General features: G+C 45.6%; 2 protein-coding genes across 2 annotated transcripts in view; one reads left to right on the top strand and one right to left on the bottom strand.

Annotated features, from left to right (window-relative positions):
* Positions 1–31: 31 nt before the first annotated feature.
* smarca5 (SNF2 related chromatin remodeling ATPase 5) lies at positions 32–9458 on the top strand. Its single transcript, XM_071407502.1, has 23 exons — positions 32–340; positions 1211–1321; positions 1426–1592; positions 1718–1818; positions 2297–2397; positions 2635–2814; positions 3205–3360; positions 3526–3657; positions 3864–3932; positions 4334–4443; positions 4550–4776; positions 4998–5119; positions 5341–5493; positions 5743–5875; positions 5996–6144; positions 6337–6564; positions 6720–6833; positions 7129–7251; positions 7444–7576; positions 7714–7832; positions 8073–8285; positions 8453–8566; positions 8808–9458. The coding sequence occupies exons 1-23, from the start codon at positions 266–268 to the stop codon at positions 8874–8876; spliced, it is 3099 nt and encodes a 1032-aa protein (XP_071263603.1). The 5' UTR covers positions 32–265; the 3' UTR covers positions 8877–9458.
* Positions 9459–9574: 116 nt separating this feature from the next.
* The window catches only part of frem3 (Fras1 related extracellular matrix 3), a 50966-nt gene continuing 45405 nt past the window's right edge, over positions 9575–15135 (bottom strand). The window contains exons 19-24 of the mRNA XM_071407500.1: positions 14777–14904; positions 14202–14336; positions 13842–13968; positions 12393–12580; positions 11773–11919; positions 9575–11576 (exon numbers count right to left, since the gene is read on the bottom strand). Coding sequence (XP_071263601.1) covers positions 10974–11576; positions 11773–11919; positions 12393–12580; positions 13842–13968; positions 14202–14336; positions 14777–14904 — 1328 coding nt within the window. The 3' untranslated portion in view covers positions 9575–10973. The remainder of the gene's footprint in view (positions 11577–11772; positions 11920–12392; positions 12581–13841; positions 13969–14201; positions 14337–14776; positions 14905–15135) is intronic.

Raw genomic sequence — 15135 nt, 5'->3', positions numbered from 1 at the left:
TTTGCATTTTGGGGGAAAAACACGCAGCCACGCTACCAAAGTCTCGCGAGACAACGCGGAACCTTTGTGAACGCGGGTAGCGGGGAAAGGAAGCTAGCGAATGAATCACTTGTAGCCAGCCAGTTTCTTTCATAATAAACAGTAGGACTATAGCAGCGTATTTTCTGAAAGAAAGTTTTTGAAAACCATATCTGCCAATCATAGGCGGACGAAGTAATCGAATAAACAGACGATCGGTTTAAATCGAGGAAGAAATTCGATAACAATGTCCGAGACTGGAAACGGCGTGGAGCTGCGGGAAGAGCAAGCAGTTGAACTTGAAGAAACCGGAGGAGTGGAGGTGAGCCTGAACAAAATAATAATAATACAAAGCCCATACTGAGCCCATCATTCGAAAAAATGTCTCAACAAGTTTTAGATTATGCTAAAATCAACCATATGTCTTTTGTGAGTTCCAAATCGAGCCATCTCAAACTTTGTCTTTGCTAGCTCGAGTTGTTTAGCTAGCTAGCATTAGCGTCGTTAGCTAACGTTAATCGACAGCTCCGACCCATCTTCCCGGAGAGTGTGTCTCGCAGTACTGTATAGTAGAGCTAGCAGCTAGCCTGTTTCATAAACACTCAGCTAACTATGCTAGCTAACGTTACAGCTAGTACACTTTATTTTAATACGCATCAAGGGTTTCTATACAGTTGTAGCAGTTGTTTACATCTGTTTGACGCTGCATTCGATCCTCTTTATACTAGTGCAGCTTATCTCACATTAAGACAACTGGGAACTCTCAGTCAAATCGTGACCCCAGTGATCTTCAGGTTGGAAAGTCGGAGCTCTAGAGCAGTTTTTCCCGAACCTGGTCCTCGAGTACCCCCAACAGATTCGTTGTTGTAGCCCCTTGACAAACACACATCATCCAACTCATTTAGGGCTTGTTGACAAGTTGAACCAGGTTTGCTTGTCCAGGGTTACAATAAAAAGGTGTACTGTTGGGGGTACTCGAGGACAAGGGTTGGGAAACACTGCTCTAGAAAGATGCCCAAGTTCCAGATTTGGAATCCCGAGTTAGATGACCTTTTCAAAATATTTTTCCCAGTTGGAGATTGTTTTTCTTCTTTTTTGAGTTCCAACTTGTCTTGAAGCCACTTAGGTCAGAAGTTTGAGATTTCTGAATTCTCAGTTGTTTTGAAAGTGGCGTTACATTCCTCTTTTCCAGGAAAAGGATGATGTGTCAGAGGCCAGCAAGGAGGAGTCTTCTGAAGCCGGACAGGATGCCCAAGATGAGGACCCCTCTTCATCTATAGCGCCAGCCTATGAGGAGAAAGTGGTAATGGCACACTGCTAGATGTTCATTTACAGTTTTAATATGTAATTATCCGGTTGTAAACGTAATTTGTTGCTCACAAAGTTTCACTGCTTTTCTGTGTGTAGGCATCAGACCGGACCAACAGATTTGAGTACCTACTGAAGCAGACAGAGGTGTTTGCCCATTTCATCCAACCTGCGGCCCAGAAGACCCCCACCTCCCCGCTCAAGATGAAGCCAGGACGCCCTCGTGTCAAGAAGGATGAGAAACAGAATCTCCTCTCGGTCGGAGAGTGAGTATACAACGCAACACGCAGAACACTTGACCTGATGATTCGTCGCTCTTCCGTGGGAGTACATTTGGTGTACGTTTTGGGCATTTGATATGCTGTTTCTGATGAATTGCTCTCTTTGACAGTAACCGTCATCGTCGCACAGAGCAGGAAGAGGATGAAGAGCTGCTGAGCGAAAGCAGCAAGACCACCAACGTCTGCACCCGCTTCGACGAATCTCCCTCCTGTAAGGAGTCGCATGGTTTTACTTATTAAAGCTACAATATGTAACCTCTTGGGCGACCAGACCAAATTCACATAGTAATGCGTGTTATATATATCTCATTGAAAGCAAGTCTAAGATGCGGTAGATCTGTTCTAGGTACTCATTTTCTATGCTATCCGTGGTTAAGTTTTGCATCTTTTACATTCGGTTTTGTACACCTGCTTCAAACAGCTGAAAATACAAAATGTTTTAGTTATGAAAAATACATTTCCCAGCGGTTTAGGTGTTACAAAGATTCTCTACACTAAACTTGCTTGTTTTGTCACAGGCTGAAATTGGGTGAACTATTAGAATTTTAGCAACCAGGAAATGGCTTCTGCATAGTGCATCTTTAATGTAGCAAAGTCCTGACCAGGACTACTATAGTCCATATTTGAATGGTAAGTATGTCAAACTTGTGCAATACTGAGTATGTTGTGCTGTATCTATCTCCCAACAGTTGTAAAAGGGGGTACAATGAGAGACTACCAGGTCCGTGGTCTGAACTGGCTCATCTCTCTGTACGAGAACGGAATCAACGGGATTCTTGCTGATGAAATGGTAGGTTCTTGTTTCAAACTAAAGTGAAAAATATTACCTTTTTGGTATTCCGGTAGTTCTACATGCATATCTCTTGATCACTAGCTGTTTGTGTGTGTGTGTGAGATACTCATGAAGAAATCCTCCTGGACTACAGCAGTAACAGCATCCAAAGACCCATTCATGCTAAAATCGGTATTCAAATTATTGTGCTTTTAAAAATATATATATACTCACACCTTGCTTGTTGTCCTTCAGGGTTTGGGTAAGACCCTGCAGACCATATCTCTGCTGGGGTACATGAAGCACTACAGGAGCATCCCCGGGCCCCACATGGTGCTGGTGCCCAAGTCCACCCTGTACAACTGGATGAACGAGTTCAAACGTTGGGTCCCCTCCCTCAAAGCAGTCTGCCTCATCGGAGACCGAGAGCAGAGGGTGAGCTATGAGCAGCAGCAGACCACATGAATTCTCTGATGTAAAATGAACAGGGCATGTTGATTGCTGTAGATCAACTGGAAGGCATTGGGTGGTGACTGTGGGACAGTGTTGAGGCTTATGTGTTTTCCAATGTTCCATATGGGAAGAAATGTTGTCATGGAAATAGTTCATCTCTATCTCCGTCTGCAACTGAAAACGTAACACGTAGATTTCCTGCAACATAAGACTACTAATTTATATTCTGCATAATGCAAGCCAATGCAAGTCAGTCATTTTTCAATAACTTGTACTACAGCAGTTGCAGCGCGTTAGACTGGTGATGTTGCTGGGGCTTTGGTCTTGTGCCCCACCGATAACCCTGTATCTTCACCCTCTTTTTCCCCCCAGAATGCCCTGATCAGAGATGTGCTGCTGCCAGGGGAGTGGGATGTGTGTGTCACCTCTTACGAGATGCTCATCATAGAGAAGGCCGTGTTCAAGAAGTTTAACTGGAGGTACCTGGTCATCGACGAGGCCCACAGGATCAAGAACGAGAAGTCAAAGGTTAGGGAGCTTCTTAAGTTGACACACACACACACTGTATACATATTTGATTAAATGTAAATATGTGATTTAAAATGTGTATATACACTAACAAAACGTCAATGGGCTCAACTCACAAAAGACTCTTCAATGTTTGTTTTTTACTTGTGTATGTTTGTGCTGTAGCTGTCTGAGATAGTGCGTGAATTCAAGACCACCAACCGTCTGCTGCTAACCGGCACCCCGCTGCAGAACAACCTCCACGAGCTCTGGGCCCTGCTTAACTTCCTGCTGCCAGACGTCTTCAACTCCTCAGAGGTAAGAGGCAGATAAAATAGGATGAACTTTAATGTACCTGAGGGGAACAAATTGTTGAACACACAGACAATTACCCTCCATTAATACTACAGTTTATGAATAACGCTTAGTAACACTTAGTGAAAATAACAATATTCTCTATTTTTCACTTATTTAAAGGGCCCTGAAAATATGGATTGATTTAACTTTTTATTTTTCTCTCGAAGGACTTTGACTCGTGGTTTGACACCAACAACTGCCTGGGGGATCAGAAGTTGGTGGAACGTCTTCACACTGTAAGTATCTGAAACACTTCCTTACATTTAACTGTACTCTGTACGGGAATCTGTACTGTGTATATATGAATAGTGAGTAAATAGTATTTTTGTCTCTTGGTGCTTTGACAATGTATTACCTTCAATTTTAATGTAATAACATCTTATGTTGTTCTTGTCTATAACTGTTTTTTGTGGACCCAGGAAGAGTAGCTGCTGCATGTTCCACAGTTAATGGGGATCCTAATGAACTAAACATGTATCCATGTAAGTTTTTTATCAAATAGTGTTATGGGGCCTTACCTTTCATTGGTTGTTCTCTCTGTGTGTGTGTGTGTGTGTGTGTGTGTGTGTGTGTGTGTGTGTGTGTGTGTGTGTGTGTGTGTGTGTGTGTGTGTGTGTGTGTGTGTGTGTGTGTGTAGGTACTGCGTCCTTTCCTGCTGCGTCGTATCAAAAATGAGGTGGAGAAGTCTCTGCTGCCTAAGAAAGAGATCAAGATGTACGTGGGGCTGAGTAAGATGCAGAGAGAATGGTGAGTAGCCCACACACAGTCAACGTATGCCCTTTCCCCGCCAAACAAATTCTTCAGCCCTATACACTATAATGTGTATTGAAAACACTGTCCCGTCTCTCCTCAGGTACACCAAGATCCTGATGAAGGACATAGACATCCTGAACTCTGCAGGGAAGATGGACAAGATGCGTCTGCTCAATGTCTTGATGCAGCTGAGGAAGTGCTGCAACCACCCGTACCTGTTTGACGGGGCCGAGCCCGGCCCGCCCTACACCACCGACCTGCACCTGGCCGTCAACAGCGGCAAGATGGCCGTCCTTGACAAGCTGCTGCCCAAGATGAAGGCTCAGGGTGGGTGGACTAAAGGCTCCCCTCTAAGACGAGTTACAAACTTGGTGTTTTTATGGCCTGTTTGATGGCTCTGTGGCCCTTTCAACTTTAAAGTTGATATGGAGACAGTGTTGTGTAAAGGCTATTTCAGACTTTTTGTGATTCAAACTACTATGCTAAAGTTGCAGCAATGTAGGCATGGTGGATGATTGATTGGCGGCCATTTTGAACTCCTCTCCCAGGCTCCCGTGTGCTGATCTTCAGCCAGATGACCAGGATGCTGGACATCTTGGAGGACTACTGCATGTGGCGCAACTTCGGCTACTGTCGCCTGGACGGACAGACGCCCCACGAGGAGAGACAGGTACGACTATGACTCCCACTCCTGGATCTCATTAACGGCAGTGGCTTATTACCCTGGTCCCAGATCTGTTTGTGCTGCCTTCTTGTGACATTGACCATAGGAGTTGGCAGGGCAGCCCACGCTGATCTGGGACCAGGCTAATAAATGGCTTGTAAATACAATTTAACTCGTTGCAGTTTGAACACACTTCATTTAACACTACATGTCCCATGTTCCTCTAGATCTCCATCAACACGTACAATGAGGAGAACAGCCCTAAGTTTCTCTTCATGTTGAGCACCAGGGCCGGAGGGCTGGGTATTAACCTGGCCACAGCTGACGTGGTCATTCTCTATGACTCAGACTGGAACCCTCAGGTCGACCTACAGGCCATGGTCAGTACCTCTCATTGACCCACGTTAGTGGACTATTTAATCAGTCTTTTATATGACATTTTACTATTACTGTAATTAGAATTTGCCCTATGGATTTAACATGTTCAATTCCCCCTAGTTTGAATCATATCACAACAAGTGAGCTTGCATTCAATAGAATCTCTCACCGGTAACTTAATTTATCAAGATGCTTCTACCTGGTAACTGTTAGACACTTACCTGTTTGGTTCATTTAACTTTTCTTCTCAGGACCGAGCTCACAGGATTGGTCAAAAGAAGCAGGTGCGCGTGTTCCGTTTCATCACGGAAAACACAGTAGAGGAGAGGATCGTGGAGCGGGCCGAGATGAAGCTCCAACTGGAGTCCATCGTCATCCAGCAAGGTACTGCACCGGTGGCCATTTTGGATCTCCTCTTCCCAGTTTCAAACCTACACTATTGAAGTCAATGCCTTGGTAATGCAACTGGCTGACTTGTCTGTGTCTACTATGTCTGTTCTGCAGGAAGGCTAGTGGATCCCAACGCCAACAAGCTGGGGAAGGACGAGATGCTGTCTATCATCCGGCACGGCGCCACGCACGTCTTCGCCTCCAAGGAGAGTGACATCACCGACGATGACATCGACGAGATCCTGGAGCGAGGCGAGAAGAAGGTCAGAACACAGGCGGACAAGGGCCTAGCGCTAGCATTGGGCCTAGCATTAACATTTATCTGCACTCAGATCATTTATATAATATGTGATAGCATTGCTATATGTGGGTTGATATGGCAGTATCTAGAGGCCAAACACATTAGCAATGTGTAGCTAGATGCTAACGCTTTGCTGTGTGTTTGTATCTGACAGACCATGGAGTTGAAGGAGAAGATGAACACCATGGGCGAGAGCTCCCTGAGGAACTTCACCATGGAGTCCGACAACAGTGTGTACACCTTCGAAGGAGAGGACTACAGGGAGAAGAAGAAGGTGGTCACCAACTGGATCGAGCCACCCAAGAGAGAGAGGAAGGCCAACTACGCCGTCGATGCCTACTTTAGAGAGGCCCTGCGTGTCAGCGAGCCTAAAGCACCCAAGGTAAGCCTCACTACCGCCGGCCTCTGGCTATGTATACGCACGCCACTGGGATAGCTGTGTGGAATGAATCAGGCCATCTTTCTCCATGACTAAAACTCCTGTCCTCTTCCAGACTATCTTTCTCCCTGACTAAAACTGCTGTTCTCCTCTTCCAGGCTCCTCGTCCACCTAAGCAGCCCAATGTGCAGGACTTCCAGTTCTTCCCCCCAAGGCTGTTTGAACTGCTGGAGAAAGAGATCCTATTCTACAGGAAGACTATCGGCTACAAGGTATACAACATGTACTGTTACTGGTGTAACTGTTGGTACATCAGTGATGGCAGCTGCCACTTAAAATCGAAGGGCGGGCTCATAGTAATGGCTGGAATAGTATATATGTGTTTGCGCCGTCCTCCCCTCACCAGCCTCCTCTGTGGTCAGTTATGACGCCGTCAGTGTGATGATGTTCCATCAGACGGCGGCCATTTTGGATCTCCTCTGCATTTTCAAACCAACACAGTCGGTTTAGAATGGGATGTATCTGTTGAGTGTTTAAGTGTATATGTGATATACATTTTCTCTCCAGGTTCCTCGTAACCCAGAACTGCCCAACTCGGCCCAGCACCAGAAGGAGGAGCAGGCCAAGATTGACGAGGCCGAGGGCCTATCAGAGGAGGAGCTGGAGGAGAAGGAGAACCTCCTCTCGCAGGTATTGGCTGAAACAAGACCTCCAACTTAAACACTCTAGACATTCATCATAGTGCCCTACTCCATGTCATATTTATAGAACTACGTATAGTTCAGTTGAGATACTCTTTTTAATGGCTTCAACTACAAAGAAGAGACAAATGTTAGCATTTGTGGCGTGTGTCGTTACAAACTGTCATCGATCTCTCCACAGGGCTTCACCATCTGGAACAAGCGTGACTTTAACCAGTTCATCAAAGCCAATGAGAAATGGGGGAGAGACGACATCGAGAACATCGCCAGAGAGGTGGAGGGCAAAACCCCAGAGGAAGTCATGGAATATTCCGGTAAGAAGAATTGTTTTTTTTTTCTCGCAGAAATGTATCTGAATCTACTTCTTATATAGCTAGTGGACATGACTCCCAAGTGTATGACAGAGATCTAGAGTATTATGATCTAAACGTGTGTGTGTGTGTACACACAGCTGTGTTCTGGGAGCGCTGCAACGAGCTGCAGGACATTGAGAAGATCATGGCTCAGATCGAGAGAGGAGAGGCCCGCATCCAGAGGAGGATCAGCATCAAGAAAGCACTGGACACAAAGGTAAGCCATTTCAGCGAGGTCATCATTAACAAGAACAACATTGGGGAGCCAAGACCTTTTATTTTCATCAGATGATCGATACAGTTGTGAAAACCTCTGTGCCCTCCCAACCCTTATGAAGGTATGTGTCTGGGCCCTCCCAACCCTTATGAAGGAATGTGTCTGGAGCTGGTGTCTGATCATGTCTACCGGAGGCTTACCATACACCCTGAAGGACATCTTTTCTCTCCCTCGTTGTAGATTGGTCGCTACAAGGCGCCGTTCCACCAGTTGAGGATCTCGTACGGCACCAACAAGGGGAAGAACTACACGGAGGAGGAGGACCGCTTCCTCATTTGCATGCTGCACAAGCTGGGCTTCGAAAAGGAGTCGGTCTACGACGAGCTGCGCCAGTGCATCCGCAACTCGCCCCAGTTCCGCTTCGACTGGTTCCTCAAGTCCAGGACCGCCATGGTGAGTGGAGTGGCCCCGGGCCGACAGTGGAATTAAGTACAACTTTGTTGTAGAATCAATAGAGTAAAACCTGTAGATGGAAATGTGTCTTTACTTCTTCAGTAACATGATAACCTTTCATTCAAAACATGATACATTTCAAGAGTTGTGGTTGTGTGTGTGTGTAGGAGCTCCAGAGGCGATGCAACACCCTGATCACCCTGATTGAACGAGAGAACATGGAGCTGGAGGAGAGAGAGAAGGCAGAGAAGAAGAAGAAAGGACCACGGAGTCAGTCTTCTGTAAGACCACACTTCCTGCCCATCACTGAATTCTCTGCTCATGCAGTCCTCTATCTCCGTGCATTGTGCGGGAAAACACACACCACACTAACAATATCACACAATGTTCTTTTCCACTATATAGTCTTGTCTAAACCAATATACCATTGTAAGCAGACGTTATTGTATGAAGTGACGATTTTAATGATTATTTGAGCTGACATTCCTTTTCTGTCTTCCTCTTCATCCCACACTTCCTCAGGCTCAGAAGCGTAAGGGAGAAGGGACCCCAGACCCGCGAGGAGGCCGCAGGAAAAAGCTAAAGCTGTGAGGTGGTGATGGTCAGAATGAGGGCAGCGGCAGGCAGCAGTATAGTAGTCGTAGCGTCTGTTTGTTTTGTACGGGTTACCGTGGTGATACATGATGATGATGATGATTTACTGTATAAAACCCAAGAGGACTGAGCTTTTCTTCGCTATAGCGTGTCGTTCTATCTAGAAGATGCCAGGAGGGAACCTAGGTTCTTAGTGTCGATTTAAGGCAGCCCCCCGCACCTCTCCGATTCAGAGGGGTTGGGTTAAATGCGGAAGACACATTTCAGTTATACAACTGACTAGGTGTCCCTCTTTCCCTATTGTGTTCCTTCTATTCACAGGCCTGCTAGTAGGGACTAACTGGCATACTGCAGCTGATTTAGTTGAATTTTCTTTTTGTTTTAGTTTTCTACCCTTTTTTACTAGTACTTGAGGTGACGAGAAATGTATTTATGCCTGTTTGGTTATGTTATCACATTCCATTAATTGTTACGACACCTGTATGTATCCCCCCTCCCACTCTGTTATGTTACCGACCTACATTGTAGAAAATGTATTTTTGGAACGTGTCACTAATAAATTACCCCTTTTTTTAAAAATAAGTCTATTCTTATGCAAAGAAAATATACTTATGTTGAATATTTGTGCAAAGCTTTTCACACAAAGAGCCGTGGACGTTCACAAGCAGTCTGAGTGAAGACTAGGACCAAAATCATTCGGAAAAGTACATTTGTATTTGGCAGTTAAAGTTGGAGTACATCAAACAATTGATTGAAATTATCACAAAATTGATAAGTCACCAATTTGATCTAAATTGGTCGGAGACAAATTTCTGTACCTTAACTAATTGGCACCTATTAACTTATACTGTCACTTGCATAAGATCAAGATGGTCACATTCTTCAGTTGATAAACAGCATCAAATGTGGGGTTTACATATTTTTCAAGTTGCACCAGGGTTTAGTAATGAATACCTTTTTTTGTTTGCATTGTCCTGTGTTGACTTTGAACATCCTATACATGCAGGTATGTACAGACTTATGAGAGTTAATAATATGCACATACACGTGATTTTTTTTTAAACCGCACCTGAAACAAAAATATATAAAAACATTCTGAATGAATAGTTTACGCACTTGAATGACTAAAATGGGCAACATCACAATCCCATTGAATAGCACCATGTCTATGGGCACACCTGCTGACTACTGAGGGCTTTGTAAAGCATAGCAGTGCATCAATCAATATTAGAAAATACACACATTTACCACATTTGATACGACCGGACCGACACAACCCAGCATTCCATCCACTTGGCTCTATCTCGCACTCAAAAAACAAATATTAGATGACACGGATTGAACGACCGACAACAAAAATACCACGATAGGCTAGTTCTCTTAAAAACAGGACAGAATAGTCTCCTCAAAGCTGCTTTGCACTATCAAGGGGGACATTACCTTCTGGAGATGCCATTACTGTTTTAAGATTTAATTGGGATGTTCAGCTATGGCAGTTAGCATAGTTGGAAGGGGTATTCTCCACAACATCAGCCCTTGGGGACTCTTAATATTTGACACATGAACTAAAGCACACCTGAATGGAGTTCTGAGGGGGACTAAAACCCATGTTATACCACAGGAAAAGGGGTGAAAACACTTCATTGAGGGTTCGTGGATCCTCACATGACTTTCTCTCCAGGCTTGGCCAGCCATGCATTCATTCATACTCTGGTTATAGGCCCAACAACACACATCAACTGACATCAACTGTCCCAAGAATTGGCTGTGCTGTCTTCAGTGCTAGCCGAAGGCAGGGTTGGCCCTGTCTTAGGGCTCTATTCAATCCGTATTGCTGAAGATCAAGTGTTACAGCGTGATTGAAATTTAAAACCAGTGTTCCCGAGTTAGCGGAGACTGTATTCACGCTGCATATGTCGGCTCAATCGGAAATGACCTTTACATTTCTATCACGCTTCAGCGGTAAGGACTGGATAGAGCCATTAGACGGCAGCGCAGTGGTAGAGGGTGGAACTGTTGACAACTGTCAATGTCTTATCAGAAGGCCACGGTGACGGGATGGTGTTGGTAGGAGGGCTGTCTCTAGTCTTAAACCTAGACCTCAGAGCTGTCCAAGCTGCTGCGTCCAGTACCCATCATGCCCTTTCTGCTGTTGCCACTCCCTCCGCTGTAGGCCGAGCACGACGAGGTGGAGTAGGGAGGGAACTGGCTCTTCTTCTGGTTCTTCCTCTTGCGCCGCACCAGCAGAATAACCACCATGGCAACCAGGCAGGTGAGAAGGATCAACCCCGCCAGGCCTACCAGCGTGGGCAGGGTGGAGGTGTCCACAGGCTCCCTGCCGGAGCTCTCCAGGAGGGGGCGCTCCAGGAAGGGTGAGTCGCGGTCCGACCCAGCCCGGTCACGTCCCCCCCATGGCTGGCGCTGGCTCACCACCAGGCGGTCCGTGCGGTCCAGAGCGATGTGCTGGATGTTGGTTCCCCGGTTGTTGTCGGTGCCGATGTCCTGGGCCAGGTCCGGAGCGGGGGCGGCACGGCGGTAGCGACCCAGGGAGGAGGTGTGGAGGTCGGGCTGAGGGTCGGCCACGGAGGACATGCTGTGGTGGTACTCCAGGCTGCGCTTGCCGATGCCACGGTTGGCGTTGTCTCGGGAGCGGACGGTGTAGATGGTGTGGATGAACCACTCCCGACCTGCAGCCACCTGGAACATCCAGACACAGTGGAGCTTGAGGTTAGTGATGAAGACTTTGGCCTATACCTTTCAGTGTGTGATTTCAAACAAAATTCTTGTGTTTTTTTGTACAATACAGAGACTATTTTCCCATTAGTATCCAGTTTACAGACCATATTATGTACGATTAGAGTCAAAGAGTGCATGCGTGCGCGTGTCAGCTGACCTGGAAGAGTGGCGAGGAGGACAGGGCGAATCCATCTGAACCAGGCTGTCTGACCAGAGGCAGGCCTCCAGGAGTGTCCAGGGCCAGAGTGGCATCAAACAGCACATCTCCAAACGCTGTGGCCTGGGTCTCTGGCTGAGCCTTGTCCTGAGGAGCAAAACACACACACAGGTTAGACCACTGAAATAATTAGAGATAGAACCTAACTTAGAAATTTTGTATAGGATGTCTATGGATTAGAGGTAGGTAGCTTAGCGGTTAAGAGCATTGGGCCAGTAATCAAAAGGTAACTGGTTCGAATACCGTGGCCGACTAGGTGAAAAATCTGTCGACGTGCCCTTGAGCAAGGCACTTAACCATAATAGCTCCTGTAAGTCGCTCTGGATAAGATCGTCTGCTAAATGACTAAAACGTAAAATGTATTTCAACAGTCTAACAGCAGCATGGCTCACATGTACTGAGATATCAAGAACACAAATGGTTGTAGATGGTTGAAGCAATTACTTAATTAATAAATATAGCAAAACTGACCAAACTGCATTCAAAGTGACCATAACAAAACTCCAGAGGAATCTCCCCCTGAGTGGAGGCATCATGTGTTAAGGGATTGCCGTACGCACCAGGATCTTGAATCTGTAGAGCAGTGAAGGTGCGTCGGCCAGGCAGCCATACTCCTTGTTGGTGGGGTTGTACTTGGGGACGTAACCGTCAGCTCCTGTACACAGGAACACCTTCTCTATACTGCAGGAGAAGGAGTCACCCAGGTTCTGGACTGGGTCCACCATCACACGGCCGTAGATAGAGGAGCCTGGAGAGGGGGATGGAGGGAGAGATTGGAGGAGGGTGGTGTCCATTGCTCTGTGACAGTTCAACAAGCACTGAAAGCTTCATTAAATGGTTATTAGACTGTTAAATATGATCTTTACATTCAAACTCAGAAAGCAGTTAGATAAAAAGCTGTGTGAGCTCTATAAGATAAAACAGCTAATATACACTGAGTGGACAAAACTTTAGGAACACCTTTCTAATATTGAGTTGCACCCACTTTTGCCCTCAGACCAGCCTCAATTCATCAGGGCATGGACTCTACAAGGTGTCCAAAGCGTTCCACAGGGATGCTGGCCCATGTTGACTCCAGTGCTTCCCACAGCTGTGTCAAGTTGGCTGGATGTCCTTTTGGTGGTGGACCATTCTTGATACACAAACTATTGAGTGTGAAAAATCCCAGCAGTGTTGCAGTTGTTGACACTCAAACTGGTGCGCCTGGCACCTACTGCCATACCCCGTTCAAAGGTACTTCAATATTTTGCCTTGCCCATTCACCCTCTGAATGGCACACATACACAATCCATGTCTCAATTATCTCAATGCTTAACAATCCTTCTTAAACCTGTCTCCTCTTCTTCATCTACACTGATTGAAGTGGATTTAACAAGTGACATCAATAAGGGATCATAGCTTTCACCTGGATTCACCTGTGCAGTCTATGTCATGGAAAGAGCATGTATGTTGACTAGTGGTGTATCTATCTATATGTTGACTAGTGGTGTATCTATCTATATGTTGACTAGTGGTGTATCTATCTATATGTTGACTAGTGTTGTATCTATCTATATGTTGACTAGGGTTGTATCTATCTATATGTTGACTAGTGGTGTATCTATCTATATGTTGACTAGTGATGTATATATCTATATGTTGACTAGTGTTGTATCTATCTATATGTTGACTAGTGATGTATATATCTATATGTTGACTAGTGTTGTATCTATCTATATGTTGACTAGTGTTGTATCTATCTATATGTTGACTAGTGGTGTATCTATCTATATGTTGACTAGTGGTGTATCTATCTATATGTTGACTATTGGTGTATCTATCTATATGTTGACTAGTGATGTATATATCTATATGTTGACTAGTGGTGTATCTATCTATATGTTGACTAGTGGTGTATCTATCTATATGTTGACTAGTGGTGTATCTATATGTTGACTAGTGGTGTATCTATCTATATGTTGACTAGTGGTTCCTAGAGTGTCCACTAGGGGTCAGTAGTTGTCCAGTACCCTCTGAGAAGGCTGTGTCGGTGCTCTCCCCGAAGCCCATGGATCCGTCCGACAGCCACAGCTCCCTCTTGGACAGCAGGAACATCTGTGTGTTCAGACTGAACTCAGCCGCCACCGGGTCACTCACCTGGGGTGGTCAGAGAGCAAAGGTCAAACACAGGCACCAAGAGAGTTGATAAGATTTAAAAGTTTGGTCCAATGCATTTAATCAGCAAGTATCTGCTACTATTGTTTTTAGCCTCATACAACACCAAGACAAATCAGCATTGGTGAATGACAAAGTTTCCTCTTGATTCTAGCGTCTTGGGTATGCTAGTCTGCCAGAGACTGTGGGTATGCAGTGGTGGTGGTGGTGCTGACCTGCTGGAAGCGGATGTCCATGTGGAAGGTGAGGGGTTCTCGTGGGTGACACACAGGGGGAATGCTGAACTCCCCATTGGGAGAGGCACTGCAGGGGATCATCTTCACTGTGTACGTGCCAGAGTAGTCCCGCACCTACAGACAACAACATTACAACATCATTAAAACAACTTTAAAACACACCAACCATTTATGGTAGTTACTGCTGGTCTGGTATCCATACTGTATGTGCTGCTAAAGCTAACGCTAGTCTTCTGTCATTACCATCTACCAGTTGGCTTCAGCACAAACACTAAGAATACAAAGTTAAAGGTAGACTCAGCGATATGACGTAGGTACACAAAGTAAACAGCATAGTGGGTCCATTTCCTCAACAACTAAGAGCGCTCAGCTGTTTTGGTCCTGCACCTGCCACGCTCTAACAGCGTGAAGCCAACCCGTGCACATACGCAGATACTGTGTGTGACAGTGAAGTCTTGCATCTCGCTCATCGCAATATCTACGGTGCTGCTCGTGGCCACGTCATATCGCTGAGTCTACCTTTAAGACATACAATGACCAAGATGGCAGCTCACAGCGAAGTCAGAGACGAAGCTCCACTGCTGCATGGGCTGGTTGTAGGTGGGCTCAGTCCTGACAAGGGCGAGGGTGAAGGTCAGGCCAGAGAGGTCAGCACACATTACCATGGACGACAGAGTGGTTCCTGGAAACACACAGTCAAACCTCTCTTTAGTCTCACACATACACTTCTGTTGAGCGTTTCTTTGCTTTATGTGTCTGACAAGGGCATACATGAACACAACATCTTAAGACCGGTGTTGTACTGTAGACTGTATGTCTACGTTAAAAATTAACGCACCTTGTTGTAAGGTATACACATTTTACGTTGTTGATGGTAGTATTCTTACTGAAAAGGGTAATGTCATGTTGACAT

This window comes from Salvelinus alpinus, chromosome 6, assembly GCF_045679555.1.
Source record: "Salvelinus alpinus chromosome 6, SLU_Salpinus.1, whole genome shotgun sequence".
NCBI classification, from domain to species: domain Eukaryota; kingdom Metazoa; phylum Chordata; class Actinopteri; order Salmoniformes; family Salmonidae; genus Salvelinus; species Salvelinus alpinus.
This window is presented reverse-complemented; position numbering and strand designations above follow the sequence as displayed.

Coding starts and splice junctions, on each gene's coding strand:
- smarca5 (XM_071407502.1), top strand. CDS start 266: ATGTCCGAGACTGGAAACGGCGTGGAGCTGCGGGAAGAGCAAGCAGTT. Junction 2,398..2,634: donor GGATTCTTGCTGATGAAATG/GTAGGTTCTTGT, acceptor GTTGTCCTTCAG/GGTTTGGGTAAGACCCTGCA. Junction 4,444..4,549: donor AGTAAGATGCAGAGAGAATG/GTGAGTAGCCCA, acceptor GTCTCTCCTCAG/GTACACCAAGATCCTGATGA.